Source organism: Anastrepha ludens, chromosome 3, assembly GCF_028408465.1.
Source record: "Anastrepha ludens isolate Willacy chromosome 3, idAnaLude1.1, whole genome shotgun sequence".
Lineage (NCBI taxonomy): Eukaryota > Metazoa > Arthropoda > Insecta > Diptera > Tephritidae > Anastrepha > Anastrepha ludens.
In genome coordinates, this window is record NC_071499.1 from 129649010 (window position 1) to 129666002 (window position 16993).

The window sequence follows — 16993 nt, forward strand, 5'->3', positions numbered from 1 at the left end:
CCATGTTATAAGCAAACAAACTGGTAATACGCGGCTTCAAAACTAAATTTGTTCGTAAAATTTCATTAGCCCTAACACTAAACAAATGGAGCTTTAAATTTTATTACAAATTTTCTTTCATATCTGATCTACGGAAAATCATGCGAGAAGAAATAAGATCCGCGTTAGACAATAAGAGTTCGTTTTTCGTTGGTTTAACTATGGTGAATTTAGAAACTTTATTTAATACCGCAAAATTGAACGTTTAAACTTAGTTCAACTGGAAAGCCATTTATACAATAAAATATGGCTGTTTACAACGATTATAATTTGTTTCTAATTATCAAAATTTTGTTATTGAACTATTTATGAGAATTTGATATTGGGTTATTAGTCCAATGCCCAGTTTCAAAAATTAATTTTAAAATTTAGCAAGGTGTTAAATTTGAAATTTAACTGTTTAAAATTTAATGTAAATTATTATTTAACTATTTAAAAGTCTGATAAATTTAAAATTGATTAGTGAAACCGGCATGAACTTCTTACTTATTTGTTTTGCTCTCATAAATAAAACTTTCATTCCGAATCCATTTGAAATAATCTCTTCTTTACTCAAGTAATTCACCATTGCTTGAACATACCCTCCGTGAAACATGCGACTCTGCACATAAATATCTCATTTCATCTCTTTTTCACACATCAACTCAGCCCTGAACTATATAATGTATGAAATGATATTATTACATTCGCTCTTTTAATGAATAGCATTGGCAACTCTTCGCGTTGCACTTGTGTCTCCCTTTTACACTTTGAAATTTCGATTAGTAGTTGAATTAGAAAAGACAAACCGTTGCCCAACTTGCCATTAAGTGTGCATGTGTGTATTTGACTGTCATTTCATTACCTTGGTGTGTATTAAATTAAGGCACAAAGAATAGTGTGAATGTTTAGGTTTTGGTAAACCTGTCGCAGAAAATTTGCTGTGAGAAAAACTTATTTAATTAAATGGTAATAAGAGAAACGTCCCCATTTCTTTTTAAATTTATATGTGTTCGTTGCTTGATGTTCGGTGTCGTTAAGTTTCATGAAAACTTTTCCGTGTCGCGCATATTGGATGCTCAACGCGTAATACGAAAATAAAATAGTTTTACCTCTTGAAAATCGTTGCGTGTTCTACTGTTGAACGGTTTTTGTGCAATAATCTTCATGCATATTGGGAAATGACATGGATAACCTTTTTGTTGCGCACATACATAAGTCGAATATAGTTCTCCCACTTGGCTATTATCGCTAATACAATATATATATTTTTTTGTGCAAGGTGATGTCGTCGCGCTGACGTCGCATTGGTGTGGTCTTATTTTAAAGAAATTGAAAATAGAGAAAAAAAAATTCATATTAAAGATTTTAGTGCATTGGAAGCTGACTAACAGCAGGAAAATAAGAAAACAAAAGCAGTGCAAAGGCAGCAAACCCGCAGACAGTGGACAAAGAAATCATACGAAGCTTAAAGCGAGTGCAGTGCTGCACAGTTCTGTCGTTCGTTCGGTTGCAAATTGGAAAAAATCGTAATTAAGTTTTTGTAATCAGTATTTGGGTGTGTGTACCCTGAATATGTAAAAAATATTTAATCGCTCCTCTCAATGGACGTCTGTAGTGCGTAAAACAAAGTTGCCTAATTCATTCATTCATATGATAAATTAAAGCTATAAAGAAACTAAACAAATGCGGTCAAAAAGTTTAATGACACCAAAATAGTGTCGACAGCAATCTACTCAAATAAAATAAATATAGCAAAAAGTGTGCCCAATTAAATTTAAGCAATTGAACGTGCTGACTTGCCACATTTTCAATAATCAACATATCCAATTATGCTACTGGTGGGAATATGGCAACGCTGTATTGTCACAATGTTGCAGTTTGACATTAAATTTACATCTCTCTATAGCTGGTCTGGTCTAATCTATATGTAAAAAGCAGTTTGTTTTCGTTGTAGAAGAGAAACAACAAGCGCGGCTTTGTGTTTACTTGTTTGCTGTTATCTCTGTTTATTTTTTGCCTTCATATCCTTTTTAATAATATTTTCGCTGATTGCCATTCTGCTGGTTACAAAATTTTCGATTCGCTAACAACGCAAACAAATAAATCTGCGGGCAAAATTTGTTTTTGTTTCTTTGGTTCTGAATCTAATCAAAGTATCGATGGGAAAATCAGTGCTTGGTTTTGGAAGCAGCGTAAGTGCATATAAAGTTTGTACAAAAACAATATATTTCCACAATGCATAAAAAACGTGTTTAAATAAAGCAAAGTTTCCAAAACGAATTTCGTATTGGTGATTTTCCAGGAAAACAGTATGAATTTTCTATCAAATTGAACATACGGTTAAAAAAACGAACTGAGTAACAACAACACAAGGTAGCCTTGAACTTTTTCCCTTCACATTAATTTTTGTCTTGCTTTCGCTCTGCTTCTTTTTCTGATTTTTTGATTATCTCAACGAATTGAGAAAAAATTTTTGTGTGCATAAAATTTTCAACTCGTTTTAATTCCGATTTTTTCTCATTTTTCCCTTAACTAGAATTGAAATATTTGCTTTTAAAGAGGAGGGGAGTACCAAGAAAGTGAGTGTATTTGAAGCTGCACCAAATATTTTTAATAAAAGCTACAAAGAAATACCAATTTTTAATTTTGGTGCGCCAGCAACAAAGCAAAGTGCGAAAGTTGGAAAAGTCGGCTGCACAACTCCAAAAAAAAGTAAAAAAGAAATTGCTGTGGCAGCGACTCCTTGCTGAAACTTGGAGGCTGGTCGGTTGTTCGCGGCCATTGTGGCAGCCAAAAAAAAAGGAAGACGAAGTCGATTTGATATCAACGACGTCCCTGCTGCTGCTATTAGCATAGTCGCCGTGAAGTGTGTGTCATTGAAAGCAATAAAATTAAAGACGCCAAACGAAACTATTGAGTGGGTTAATGCGGAGGTAGGTAAAGCGCTGAGGAGACGTTAATCGGAGTTTCAAGTTGCGCATAGCTGGAAAAGGTGCTAAAAGTGTCGTAGTGAAATTAATACATATATTGGCTGCTGCAAACGTGTGAAGGGCAAAGCAAAAGTGGTGGTAGGAGCGAAATTGTATTAGTCACCAAGCAAGTCGTTGGGGATATACGCAAACATACAGTGTACAAAGCTCTGGGTATTTGCTGCTAATCAAACAAAGATTTTTCGCCATTCACGAACATCTCAATATTTCCACTGATATACCCGACAACCAAAACGGCTGTATCTAATTGCAACTGAGGAAGCATCTTTTGTGGGCAGGAACTGAAAAGAGCGCAACGAGACACTTGCAATATTGTTAATATATCAATATGGAGTCAGATGAGGATTCGTACGAGATGGAGAATGTCGATTCTGGAAATGTATCGTCCGGCGACGAGGGCGATGAAGATTTCGGTATGGAAGTCGATATACCCTCTTCACATGATCGTCAAATGGAAACAGAGGAATATCAGTACGAAGTGCTCACCACAGATGAAATAGTACTGCATCAGCGCGAAATAATCGACGAGGTTAACAATGTACTCAAGGTAATTTAAAATACGACACTACAAATTAGTTATAGAATTGTAGTAGATGGTAAAATCTTGACAGCAAATAACGTAAAAATTTAGGGTGTCATAAACTATTTGAACGTAAAAATATCTTTACTAAAAAGATAAAATAAATTGATGTACGTTCGTACGCATGTATGCAAATTGTTTATCTGCATGCCAAGTTCTGTTTACTTGCCTTATCACTTAAGTCATCTTGACGTTTTCTATTGTTCTGTGACAGACTGTTTGGTTTTTATGTATGAAAACATGCTTGAATGAGACATGCGCTTTTCTTGCCGGAATTCAATGTATACGCGGGCTAAATTAGTTTTCATATTTAATGTTTGCTTCTAAAATTATACCAATGCTGCAATTTTAGTCGGTACAGTAGCGTTATAAAAAAATGAAATATAGCGATTTATTTGTATTTTGTTGTTTATATAATTATTTCGGTCGACTAACGCGTCATAACACTTAAAAAAGCTGTCGGCGACGGTGGCAAATGAAATAAGCATTAACTGATAGACATATTTGTTGCTTATTTTTCCATGACACGGCTTGCAATAAAAACAAACTGCACTTCGGAGGCGATATGACATTGTAGGTCTCCATTTATAGGGATCTATCAAGATCCTCACCACAAATTAGAGGAGAAGCTCAGCCAAACACCCAAAAACGGATATATGGGCCTATTAGAAATATATACTTGCACATATACTATGTATGTATGCACATATATACATGCCTGATTCTAGTTAAATCTCAGATTCAAAGACTTCTAAAATATTTGAGTTTTTAAGAAACAAAATTTAATTAGCAGCATTTTTCCGCAGTGCAGAATTCTCGCTTTTAGGCAGTTCACTGGCATTCATACCACCTCAGCGTGCTGATATTGTCGTTCTTAATGACTTCCTGTTGCTGAGTGCTGCCTGTCGCGGGCCTCTAAAAGACAAAAAACTTTCAACATTTTGCAAATCGCGACCTTCACGTTGAAGGTTGCCAATTACACTTTACTATACTATAGTGGAATGATATAACGGATGTTTTTGCTATTGCAGCAGCTTGCACCCTTGCCTGTATTCGCTTTCCTAAAAACTAGATACCTTTAACGTACATATGCATGCTTAGTTACTTTCATTGTTTTTGCTACATATCCTCCCACACGAGTGGTCTTGGAGACAGCATGAGAAATGTGGTACAACGAAAAAATCAAACCGAGATTTGCAATTGTGTCAGTAAAGAGCAGTTACGAAATATGTAACAGTCACATACAGGCGCTCTGTTGACCTATTTAAAAAAATTTTGTATATACTCGCATATGCACTTTGTTAGTGGTATACAAAAAGAAATGCATATACATATACAGATAAATACCTAATCTTTCGCTTTTTACACACGCCACGTCTAAAGTTTCCACTGCATTTCATATGCTTTGCAATGCAATAATTATTTGATTGGTAACTTACAATTTTTCCAGCAGTTTTTTAGTATTTTCGGCATTTTTGCCTTGCAATGGCAAAATAGTTTGTTTGCAAACAATAACATTTTGTTGTAATTTGGTGGCATTTTCACATGTATGCATGTATGCATACACAACAAAAAAGCATGTTGTGGCAGAGATCTTGCAATGATTCACATCTTTTTTCATTTGTTCACTTACAATAAGGCGCAGCTGTTTGTACTTTTCTAGGCTATAAATAGAAGCTTTGACGTTAGTTTATCCCTTTGTGCTGCTTTTGTGGCTGCCAATTTTATTGCTGTTCATGCGATTTTCGAATATGAATGCCTTTTCGTTTACATAACATGACATTGAATATTAGCAGTTATAAAAATCGATTGGGGCAAGGGCTCTTATTTCAAATATAACTTAACTGCGGATATACACAGTAATATAAATGTATTCCCTAGCTAAATAAAGTTTAGAAACTCATTACGTTGAAATTATATGTAAATATAATCAAGTTTATATTGATAAGTTTTGACTATTATTTATTTTGTAATTTCAATTATTTTTTTATAAAAATAAAGAATCCTGCAAAGCAAAGTTTCAATTTTGTATAAAATTTGTAAGAACTCGGCAAATTTTCATCATTATTTCAAACTTTCAACTTAGAATTTTTAGAAAATTTTCGGGTATGCAGTTTTATAGATCATTGAATTTTGGTATGAGAAAGTGCAATTTTTTCTGCTGACGGTGTTGGGTGAAAATACGCAAGCCCGCGACCGAAAAAAATTCTCAAAAATAATTGTGATTTTTTACAATTTTTTAAATACCTGTAATCCTTTTAAATAAATATATCCAAGTGATTCCAGTATTCACAATAACCACTAGCGAGAAATATACTATTCTATTCCTAGACTCACCTTCGACAGACTCTTCAAGACGAGCATACCGTCAAGAAGAGAGTGTCAGACACCAAGGCCATTGAGAAGCGGCCTTCTTCACTGCGAGAAACTTAAAACTTTCTCCCACTAAATCCACGGCGACCCTATTTACCACCTGGACAAAGGAGGTCAAGCTGCCACTTCAGGTACACGTCGACGATACCCCAATTCCGACGATAAACAACCCCAAAATTTTGGGAGTCACCTTTGACAGCTTGCTCTCCTTTTCGGCGCACACAACCGCTATTGCAACGAGAGTACAGAATCGCAACAAGGTCCTCAAGTTGCTTGCCGGCAGCACTTGGGGCAAAGACAAAGAAATGTTGCTGTCGACTTTCAAAGCAATAGGCCGACCGGTTCTGAACTATGCCGCGCCTGTCTGGTCGCTGGAACCAGTGATACGCAGTGGACGAAGCTCCAGACCTGCCAGAATACTGCCATCAGGACCGCGACAGGATGTCTCCTGATGTCCCCTATCTATCATTTACATGACGAGGCGCACATGCTCCCGGTTAAGGAGCATAACAAAATGCTCGGCAAGCAGTTTCTGCTTGGGTGTCACCGTAGGCCTCACCCATGCAGACACCTGCTTGAGCCTGAGCCACCTCCCAGACACATCAGGAGACACTTCCTCAACTACGTGGACGAGATCCAGGATAAAACGGACAGACCTCTCCAGGATCGGACAGTATACAGACAGGCTATGAACGACATTCATCGGGAGACACTTACCACCTTCCTAAGCTCCCGACCCCCGAATGCCGTTATCGGAGTCCAACCACCACCCATCGCAGACGAAGAGCTCCAGCTTCCTCGAGAGTCCCGCGTAATCTTGGCACAACTACGTTCTGGATACTGTAGCATAGGGACGGGCAGCAGAGTGGCACGCTCGCAGAAGAGCGTGCTAGCAAAGTGCTAGATGGGGGGGCGACAAACTTACATCAGAAGGGTAAGCAATAGGCGTGTACGTATATTAATCACTTCTGAGCAACGCATATGTGTTTGTAAAAAAGAGAGTGAAGCTTTGCCAATAGCAAAGTTACCAGATAAGGGTACTTCATTCCATGTTAGGGGATTTCGAAGTGTTGATCGTTCATATGAAATAATAAAATGCTTTTGGTTTTTTTTTTATTGGAAACGCTTCTTTGAATATTAACATCATCTTTGCAAATTTCTATTTTATTTACTTTTATAATTTTTGTAATCAAGAAGCATAGGCGATTTTATAATCAAGAAGTTTGAACATTCGCATGTCAAAGTTTCATAGTTGCTAAACTATGTGGAGAAATATTTGTACTGACAATCGGTGTATATTTTTCTGAATGAAAAAATTGTCTTCGTTTACATATAAGTAGTTAGTGCATTTTTTTAAGGAATGCTGGTCACAACAGCGAACAGTAATCTCAACCAGCCATGTTTTATTTAAACAATGCATGTTATACATTTTATTTTGTTAAAAAGGACAATTCATACATGTTTCCATTAAAAAAATAGAGGATTTTTTCAAAAAAACATTGAGGAAATTATCATAGCAGAGTGGGTATTCTTGGTGAGTACTTAGTTGCTCTCAAATTCAAATCACACGCATATGGCAATGCGCACAGTATGACAAAATACACAAAAATGATTAGAGAAATTTGTTTGCATCCGCTCATGGATTTCGCACCATCGGTGGCAACGCAAACCACTTTTCGCCATGATACACCGATGCGTTCAGTACATTCATTAACACATTGAAATAAATCTTCACCTTTAGTCGTCCCTTTCATTGGAATAATGCCCAAAGGTTCTTCACATATATTTAGGTGGGCATCAACTCCTCGGATAAAAATTGCTAATTGGTCTATGTCGGATACATCTGTACTTTTGTCAAATACTTAATATACAAGACTTCACCAGTTCGCCATCCGAAAATGCACGATTCTCAAAAGAAAGGTTTAACGCGATTTCATAAGTTGCACGCTTTACATCTACAACGTAATCTTCGCTTTCCTAAGAAATTAAAAAAAAATTTTAATAATTTGAATTTTTCTGACCTTCTGTAATTTGGCACATCGAATCGGGCTCTTCGTTTAGACTTAAGGATTTGTATATACTTTTCCTTTCTTCTCCTACATATTCATCATAATCACTCCTGTGCAGCTCTTAAGGGGGAAGTCTACTGTGAATTTTTCAAAAAATCGATTTTTTTTTTATTAGCTTAAAAAATACTTTGAACCCTCTTAAATAAGGTACAATATGTGTTACAGCTGGCTAAATTTTTCTTCGTTGAAATTTCGACCTTTTCCCGAAGCGCTCCAAAGCGCGTACCTGCTATACTGAAACTTTAAACGCATTTTTCTCGAAACTAAGTTTTTGTATACGGTGTACACGATATCTCGAGTTCTGATAAATGAATCAGCTTAAAAATTTAATTATATATTCTCTGTAATAGTGTCTCTCGTCTGACATAGGATTTTTTTGATATCGTTATTTGTTAAATTGTTATAAACAATAGTAACATCAATTTTAGGCAAAAAAAAAGAAAAAAATTTCAAGAATTTTTTTTTCAACGCCAAAATTTTTTATCGACATAATCCTACGTCAGACGAGAGTCAATACTATGTATATGATAACAATATTTTGTTTTTTTGTTTTAGATCACCGAAACGTAAGATTTCATGTACACCGTTTAGGCACCTAAGAAAAGCGGACCTGCGCTTGCAGAAGTGCCACAGCGGCCATTTTGAATATTTTGACTTAAAATTTTTTTTTCAAAAACTTAAATATATAATAAAGATAAGAGTTTAAATAGATTTTATGTACGAGCAATATTTTGTTAGAAATAAAATCCGGAAAATAAGCCTGTTTTTTCCCTTGTCACAGTAGACTTCCCCCTTAATGTCTCTTTATGTTAAAAACCTTACACACCACACGTTTTTCACATACAAGGCATTGTAATTCTCCGTCTACATATTTGCATAAAAAAGTTACACTCCACTTCGGATTCAAATTAAACAATGTTCTTTTATTTGAGGTCATGCTGAACCAAATGTTTTATATTTAATATTTTATTTATATTTGCTTATCTAAATTAAAAGTTAAAACAGAATAATATATTACACATTAGAAATAAATTTATGTTTTTGTCGGCAGTTGAACACTGTGCACTTTGTTTTGACGTTCGCCGTTTCAAATTTTTAAATAGAATTTTCAGCACTTTCACTGCATCCACACCATACAAATACACTTAATATTAGTGGTTTTTTATGCGACAATAGTATGTAACTTACGGTCTCAAAAAATAGCGTCGAAAAATGAAGAAATCACGAAAAAACTGATTTTATTTATGAAATGTCAAAACTTATGAGTAAGAGTTGCCGCAGTTGTTAAATGTGGGAATCAATTTTGGAAATTGTTGATTTTATTATTCATGATTTATATACATATGTAAGTATATACTATTGGTTGTTTATTTTTATTTGCAGTTGTGCATTTCAGAGTGTATTGGATTTAGATGGGCGAAATTAGTTTTCAATCACCTCCTCTTTTTATGAAAAATAAAAGAAAAAATGGTATCATATAGTAGCTAGAAATTCTGAAACATTGACAAACTTCGATAGCTGAAGAGAGTTAGCAATTTTATAAAGTAATTTGCTAAAAAATTTGATTTTCTGGATTTCTTAGCTCAATTTAAAAAACATCAATTTAAAAAATTATATCAGATCTCAAAAAACATTTAAGTAATCATAAGATAAGTGTGAATGATATACAGATTCGTCAGTATATGCAGTGATCAATATTATTGAAGATTTAACTGTCATTGCTTTCCAATATGTAAGATTTTAATTTAATCTCAAATTGAATATTTTCAGAGGTCTTAATCTTCTTCACATCTAGCAATTAAAAAACAGTATTACGCGAACTTTTGAAATGTTTAATTGCTTGTTTATTGTTCTTCATTATTTTAATCCATTATTATAATAGAAAGTTTAATATGTATTAAATTTAGTTATTGAAGAAAAATCTACCAAAAAAACCTATTGTTTTAGAAATTTGTTGATATGAAGTTAAAAGTTGGCATCCCTGGTAAGAATTCATGAATAATTGCTCTCTCATTCAGGATACAAATACAGACACAACTCGCTCAATTTTTCCGTTTCTTCCCTGTGCTTTGTTATCCCCCTTCACCTAGCACTTTTAAGCACGCAGAAGCACACGCTGCCGCACAGTGCAAATGTGCTGAGTTTGCCCATCACTACTGTAGCAGGTTAAACTCCTACCTATCCAGAATCGACCCCGACATACTAAACATATGTCCTGCATGTGAAGGTACCCCGCACGACACTAACCACCTCTTCACATGCCCCATCAAACCCACTCATCTAACACCTCTCTCCCTCTGGACCCAACCCGTCGAAACTGCCAGTTTCCTGGGCCTACCGTTAGATGAGCTAGACGAAGACGACCGGTAATTTACACTACACTGACAGGGCGAAGATACTGCTACAACAACAACAACAGAAGCGGGGAATTAAATTTCTATACAGATGGTTCCAAGCTAGACAATTATGTTGGCTATTTAGTATTTTCGAAGAAATTAAGACTTGAACTATCCGTTCGACTACCAGACTACTGCAGCGTCTATCAAACAGAAGCTCTAGCTATAAAAGAAGTGGATGCGTATATAAATACACATACCGTAACAAAAACTGCTATAAATATATTCTCGTATAGCCAGGCGGCCGTTAAATCAATGAATGCGGTTACACTAAGATCAGAGGTTGCACAGGAATGACGGGCAGCCCTAAAAGATATTAGTGTAATTTTCAAGGTCAGCCTTATTTGGGTTCCAATGCACAGAGATATTGAGGCAAATTGGAAATTCGATGAGCTAGCCAGGAAAGGTACTACTCTTCAACTGCACAGTGATAGCAGTATCATTGGGATACCTATGGCCACGAGCAAATTAATAAATAAGAATAACATTCGCTAAGAGGCCAATAGGGCGTGGAGAGATGAAGACACAGGCGTAACAGCTGGGTTACTATGACCACAAATAAATAAGAGAAAGACAAAGGAATTGCTTAGCCTTTCAAGTGAAGATATCTCAAAGGTCGTGGCCTTACCGTAAGACTACCACCATAACCTAACCTAACCTAGTTCCATTGTCCATTAAGATATGTGGTGCGTGTCTCTTAACGGTAATTGGAGACGAGCAGTCTCTCTATCTCGGAGGGTGTCAGTGGAGGCTAAAAGTTTTAGTTGACTTACACATATGTATGTATGTAGGTTCCTAATAGAGTTTTCTATACCATTCTTAATTGGTGCAGCATAAAAAATTGTTGCAGACCGAAGATTGATATTCTGACATGATGATATGCGTTAATTTCAACCATTTTTTTATTTCCATTAAATTTTAAATATCTGTTTTAAATACAAGTCTATTTAAAATGTTCTTATTTCTCTCCCTGCAGCTACCGCCCACAATAATCCGCATACTGCTGAATCATTACAAATGGGACAAGGAAAAGTTGCTAGAGAAATACTTTGATGGTAATACGGAGGAGTTTTTCAAGGGCGCACATGTCATCAATCCATTCAACAAATCCACCAATCCAAGTCGACTCAAGGTAAACTTTTACTAGCATCCATCACAATTCACCCATCACCATTCCACTTACTGCAGTCCAAAATTGCTTTATCCGCACCAATTATATATTGACATACATACACACACCCCATAAAGTCTGCGTTCACATAAAAACCAAACATAAATATATAATTCAAATCAATTTACTTGCATGCATTTCTCCTTTATATTTTTAAGTTTACAAATCAAAATGAAAAAAAATTATACAGATTCCTGTCTTCATTTTTGAGATAACGAGATGTATGTAAGTGCCGCAAATTTTTCTTATTTTCTTCTTATTAACATCTTTATCAACTTTTTAAGCAGTTTTTCTATTTTTCCTCAGTTTTCATTATTTTTCTTTAGTTTGATTTAGATTTTTAACGAGCTCAGTGGCACAACTTAGTTGAAAGAAGTAATCATTTTTGTTTTTTTTTTATTCGGGTGTTTTTTAAGAGCTTGAGAACTTAAAATGATAACAGAAAACAGAAATATTGCTGGAATGATTTTTTTTATTTAAATATGGTAGATAATTGCATGGCACCGTAGACCTTAGTACCCAGTGTGCTAATTAAGTTAGGGTGGTATTGTATACGATTATATCCCCTACAAATAATAACAATATCAAAGCATTTATTTTTTGAAAATAATATCGGGCATATGTATTGTCGCGGCGGCTACGAGTTACATGGTCCAATCGACCATTCTAATAGATCGATAGTTAAGCATGCTGTGTGGCAAGTTGCGCCGTCTTGTTGGAACCAACTGTCGTCGATGTTTAGCTCATTAATTTTTGGAAACAAAAATTCAATCAGCATGGTTCGATAGCGCTCGCCATTACTGCAACACAGCTCCTTTCTCATTTCGAAAGAAATAATAACAAATAACGCTGCCAGCGTGTGAAACGCACATGAAATTGACGAAGTACTCTATGACCTGCGCAAACAGATTTAGTTTTTCAAAGTGAATTTCCACTTGCTTGCCAAAACTTATTTAACAGAAATGGCAACACAGTTTGCTATTCTCAGCTACCAAACCATAGTTATCGATGTTATCGATTGTTCTCATGCGGCCAAAAGAAAAAACACCCTATATGTGTAAATAATTTTTCCAAAATAGAGTAAATCTTGTATTTTTGGAATGATGCGCAAATCAGGAGTTACTCTTGGTGGTACAGCCAAATATGGAGGTAGTGGAATTTCGGTGTGTGGGTGCATGGTGACAAGTGGTGTGGGCCAGTTGGAATTTATTGAATCGAGAATAGATAAATTGGGATATTTGAATATTTAAAGAAAAATATAAACTGAGTGCAGTAAGTCTTGACTTATGAAGCACCTTTTGGTTCCAACAAAATAAAGTTCTGAAGCACATGGCAGATATCGTTAGACTTAGGCTCTTGTACAACATTCAAAGACAGCTTCAGATAAATGAAAAAAAATCAATGTCATCTGCTTAATTTTTAATTCGTTTTAAAACTGAACGCAGACTTTGGGTTGCTCTATTTACGTGTTGTGTAACTTGTATATAGTACATTCCGTTATCTCAAAAATTGAATCAGGAATCTAGTTTATTCGTTTTTGCTTTTTGAACCTAAAAATGTAGAAAAGAAATAAATTACAAAAGAAAAAAATGGATTGAATTATTTATTTATGTTATGTTTTTATTTAACCTATAAAAATTTGTAGGGTGAACGCACAGTTTATGTGTGTAAGCAGAGAAATAACAAAAAGCTTTTTCTTCAGATGATCAAAAATCCTGTAGAGGAATGTGAAATTTGCTTCTCATTGCTGTCACCAGATGTAAGTAAAAGAGAGAATTTTTTTTCTCACTCCTTTTCAGTTCGTCACTTTTTGCTTAATTCATTAATCACCTCTCCTATGTACGTTATAGAGTATGACCGGTCTGGAGTGTGGCCATCGCTTTTGTTTGGCCTGTTGGCGTGAGTATTTAACCACAAAGATCGTCACCGAAGGTCTCGGTCAATCCATCTCGTGTGCCGCGCATGGCTGTGATATTTTAGTTGACGACGTTACTGTCACTAAACTAGTAGATCCGCGTGTCAAAGTGAAATACCAACAATTGATCACAAACAGTTTTGTCGAATGCAATCAACTATTGCGCTGGTGTCCGTCCGTTGACTGTACGTACGCAATCAAAGTGTCGTATGGCGATTCGCGTCCGGTAGGTTGCAAATGTGGGCATGTCTTTTGTTTTGCATGCGGCGAGAATTGGCACGATCCAGTCAAGTGTTGTTGGCTGAAAAAGTGGATTAAGAAATGCGACGATGACTCGGAGACATCTAATTGGATCGCGGCTAATACCAAAGAATGTCCCAAGTGCAATGTGACGATCGAAAAGGATGGCGGCTGCAATCACATGGTGTGCAAGAATCAAAACTGCAAACACGATTTCTGTTGGGTATGCTTGGGGTCATGGGAGCCACACGGTTCGTCGTGGTACAATTGCAATCGCTACGATGAGGACGAAGCAAAGGCGGCGCGTGATGCACAGGAGAAGCTGCGCTCCTCCTTGGCAAGGTAAGTGGAGAGATTTAAAATAGGAAGTTTTAAAGAAATTTGTAAATGTTTTTATTTTTCCAGGTACTTGCATTACTACAATCGTTATATGAATCACATGCAATCGTTGAAATTTGAAAATAAACTATATGCGGCAGTCAAGCATAAAATGGAGGAGATGCAACAACACAACATGTCTTGGATCGAAGTGAGCGGGAAAATATTCCAAAAAAACTTTGGTTGCTAAATTTAAATTTTCTTTGGATTCGTTTGCTAGGTGCAATTCTTGAAAAAGGCTGTAGATATACTCTGTCAGTGCCGCCAAACACTCATGTACACATACGTGTTTGCCTACTATCTGAAGAAGAATAATCAGTCAATGATCTTTGAGGATAATCAAAAGGATTTGGAATCAGCAACAGAGAAACTATCTGAGTACTTGGAACGTGATATAACGTCAGAGAATTTGGCTGATATTAAACAAAAAGTACAGGATAAGTATAGGTGAGTGGAGAGCAACAAGCCAATGTTTAAGGTACCTTAAATCCGTACATTTGAACTTAAAACCATAGTTGAAAAGTAAAAAAACGTCAAAACAAAACTTCAAGTTTTCTACGTCTATCTGGCCTTTTCGGACTACATTGCGTATACGCAACTGCACGCTCGGTGCATTTTCTCGGAGCTTTTCGTTTTCTCTAAAAAAGGGCACAGGGCGCTTGTGATCAATTGGAATTTTAAGAAATTTCAAAGAGAAAATTAAGCAATTTAAAGTGGAATTATTATCATTAAATTTTTGATAATAGCGAAGTCAGAACTTATTTGAAAGATTTTTTCGATCACGAGAAGGTTTTGTTCTCAACTTATTTTCAATAAAAAAAAATTATTTATTTATTTCAAGAATTTTATGCTTTCCCTGTGTTTATGCCTTCTCCGGGACAGAAAAGTTTGAATAAATGATATTTTGCTTCCACAAATTATGTTTCAAAATTGTAAACCGATGTAATATTTATATTAAAAATTTATCAAATTTTCATTTTCTATTAAATCGTCGTATATACGATTTTTTGTATACTTCTTGATTATATCCATTTTTCACTCTTTATCTCATAGGTATTGCGAGAAGCGTCGGAAGGTGCTTTTGGATCATGTACATGAAGGCTACGAGAAGGACTGGTGGGAGTATACAGAATGACGCGAATCCTGGATGGATGATTAAACAGCACCAACAACAAATTATTTTCATTAAATAAGCAACAGAAAACAGAGCAGGGAAGGAGAGAAAGCAGCAAGCGGAAAACGATCAGTTAAGAAATCAGTCTGTGTTTGTCAAATAAAAATACAAGCAAAATCAACAATAACAAACGAACCAAAAATATGTAAAAAAAGCGCAATCAAATTAAGCAGAGTAAGGTCAGATGTGGAACTAAACGGGGAGGAGAAGTGGAGATGAAGCGCAGAGGGCGAAAGGTATCGAGGCGTGGCAAACACCAGTCAGAGAAAGAAGTGGGGCAAGCAACGAAGACTAAGTTGCAAATTTATTATAAAATTTCCTCAAATAAAGAAGAGAAAATAAACAAAATACAAGAAATACCAACATTTCAAGGACACACAAAAGCAATGGCATATACTATATATATGTAGATATAATATATATAAATATGCATATGTGAATTACAAACATGCAGCTGCAGCGCAAGGGGCGATTCGTTGGCCAAAGGTTTGAAACCCACTTAAATGAGTCTACATTCAGCTGGACACAAATGCGTCAGAGAGCGCGTTGCCTTTTCTGGCAGTTTAGGCCTTTTTATAGTATGTGCAGCAAAGCTTTATCAACTTTAGCAATCCTTTGAAATGCCTGCGCAGCCAATAAGTGGTTGTGCCGAGTTACACCAGTCTCCAGCGCTTACACCCAAACACATACTTACACGTTTGCGGGAACATGCTTGAACTCTACTCTGTTCTACTCCGCTCTGTTCCACTTCGCCCTAATCTACTTGGCCGAATGACACACACACACATACATAGGCGCGCGCCCGCCCTTGGTTTGGTTTCTTTGGTATTTCCAAGCATTTTTGATTGCCAATTAATTCGTCATTGCTTGCTGTTTTCATCGTATCTCTACTTGATTAGTTTTTATTAAGCAAATTAGCGTTAGAGTGGCGTTTTAAATGAAACAACACTTATGTAGTTATGTAAAGCAAAGCAAAACAAAAAGAGAAATAAATAAAAAGCGACAGAAACTCAATGCATAGGGCATGCATTAATTTGAGCGAGTAGGTAGCGTATCAACGCAGAAGATATTTAATGCGCGAGACATGCGAATTTCATGCAAAAGACTTGAATTTGCTCCCGCAAAGGTTTCGTATTACGTATCACTCGGTCGCATTGCGTTCGTTGCATTGAATAGAAGATTTATGTTATATAAAGTGTTTAGAAAATGGAAGCAAATAAATTTTTAATAGGTTTGTGTTTTTTCAATGAAAATTAACGCAAACAAATGTTAAGTTTTTTCATAATTGTCATTATTTTTACGTTGATTTTTTTTCGTAGTGTATAAAATTGCAACCGAGCCCAAAATCGCTAACTCTCTGGAAAACGAACACAATAACAGCGACAACATCAGTATCATAAAAAAATTAAACAAATTTACTACGCAAATTTTAGGCGCTGATTGAGCCAGAAGGAATACAAAAACAAACACAAAAAAAGATTCGAAACATATTTGGAATCTTCTATAGAAAATTTGCATGTAACTAAATATTAGCTGTGTAAAATTGTGCAAAATTGGCACACAGGCAGGAGAAATTGAATTAAATGCAATTATTATAAAAATAAATTTAAAAAAAAACAAGTAAAACAGAGTAGAGTCCACAATTAGAAAGTAAAATTAGCAGCTATAAAAATTTGTTTAAATTAT

At 35.6% G+C, this 16993-nt stretch overlaps 1 protein-coding gene across 8 annotated transcripts; it reads left to right on the top strand.

Moving 5' to 3' along the window:
• The first annotated feature begins 863 nt into the window (after positions 1 to 863).
• On the top strand, positions 864 to 16321 carry LOC128859230 (E3 ubiquitin-protein ligase ariadne-1). Of its 8 annotated transcripts, XM_054096053.1 has the most exons (10): positions 1946 to 2213; positions 2324 to 2394; positions 2558 to 2600; positions 2680 to 3558; positions 11406 to 11561; positions 13246 to 13359; positions 13451 to 14097; positions 14161 to 14284; positions 14354 to 14580; positions 15187 to 16321. In XM_054096053.1, the coding sequence occupies exons 4-10, from the start codon at positions 3340 to 3342 to the stop codon at positions 15266 to 15268; spliced, it is 1569 nt and encodes a 522-aa protein (XP_053952028.1). In that variant the 5' UTR covers positions 1946 to 2213; positions 2324 to 2394; positions 2558 to 2600; positions 2680 to 3339; the 3' UTR covers positions 15269 to 16321. The 8 variants fall into 8 exon arrangements, with proteins under 8 accessions (XP_053952025.1, XP_053952026.1, XP_053952022.1 ...); XM_054096051.1 differs by lacking the exons at positions 1946 to 2213; positions 2324 to 2394 and adding an exon at positions 894 to 987; XM_054096048.1 differs by having other exon boundaries at positions 2558 to 3558.
• Positions 16322 to 16993: the final 672 nt, after the last annotated feature.

What these genes read in the sequence shown, in the direction of transcription:
- LOC128859230 (XM_054096050.1), top strand. Translation starts at nt 3,340, where the DNA reads ATGGAGTCAGATGAGGATTCGTACGAGATGGAGAATGTCGATTCTGGA. An exon ending in CCAATCCAAGTCGACTCAAG is followed by an intron (nt 11,562 to 13,245) that starts GTAAACTTTTAC and finishes AAAAATTTGTAG; the next exon opens with GGTGAACGCACAGTTTATGT. An exon ending in TCTCATTGCTGTCACCAGAT is followed by an intron (nt 13,360 to 13,450) that starts GTAAGTAAAAGA and finishes TGTACGTTATAG; the next exon opens with AGTATGACCGGTCTGGAGTG.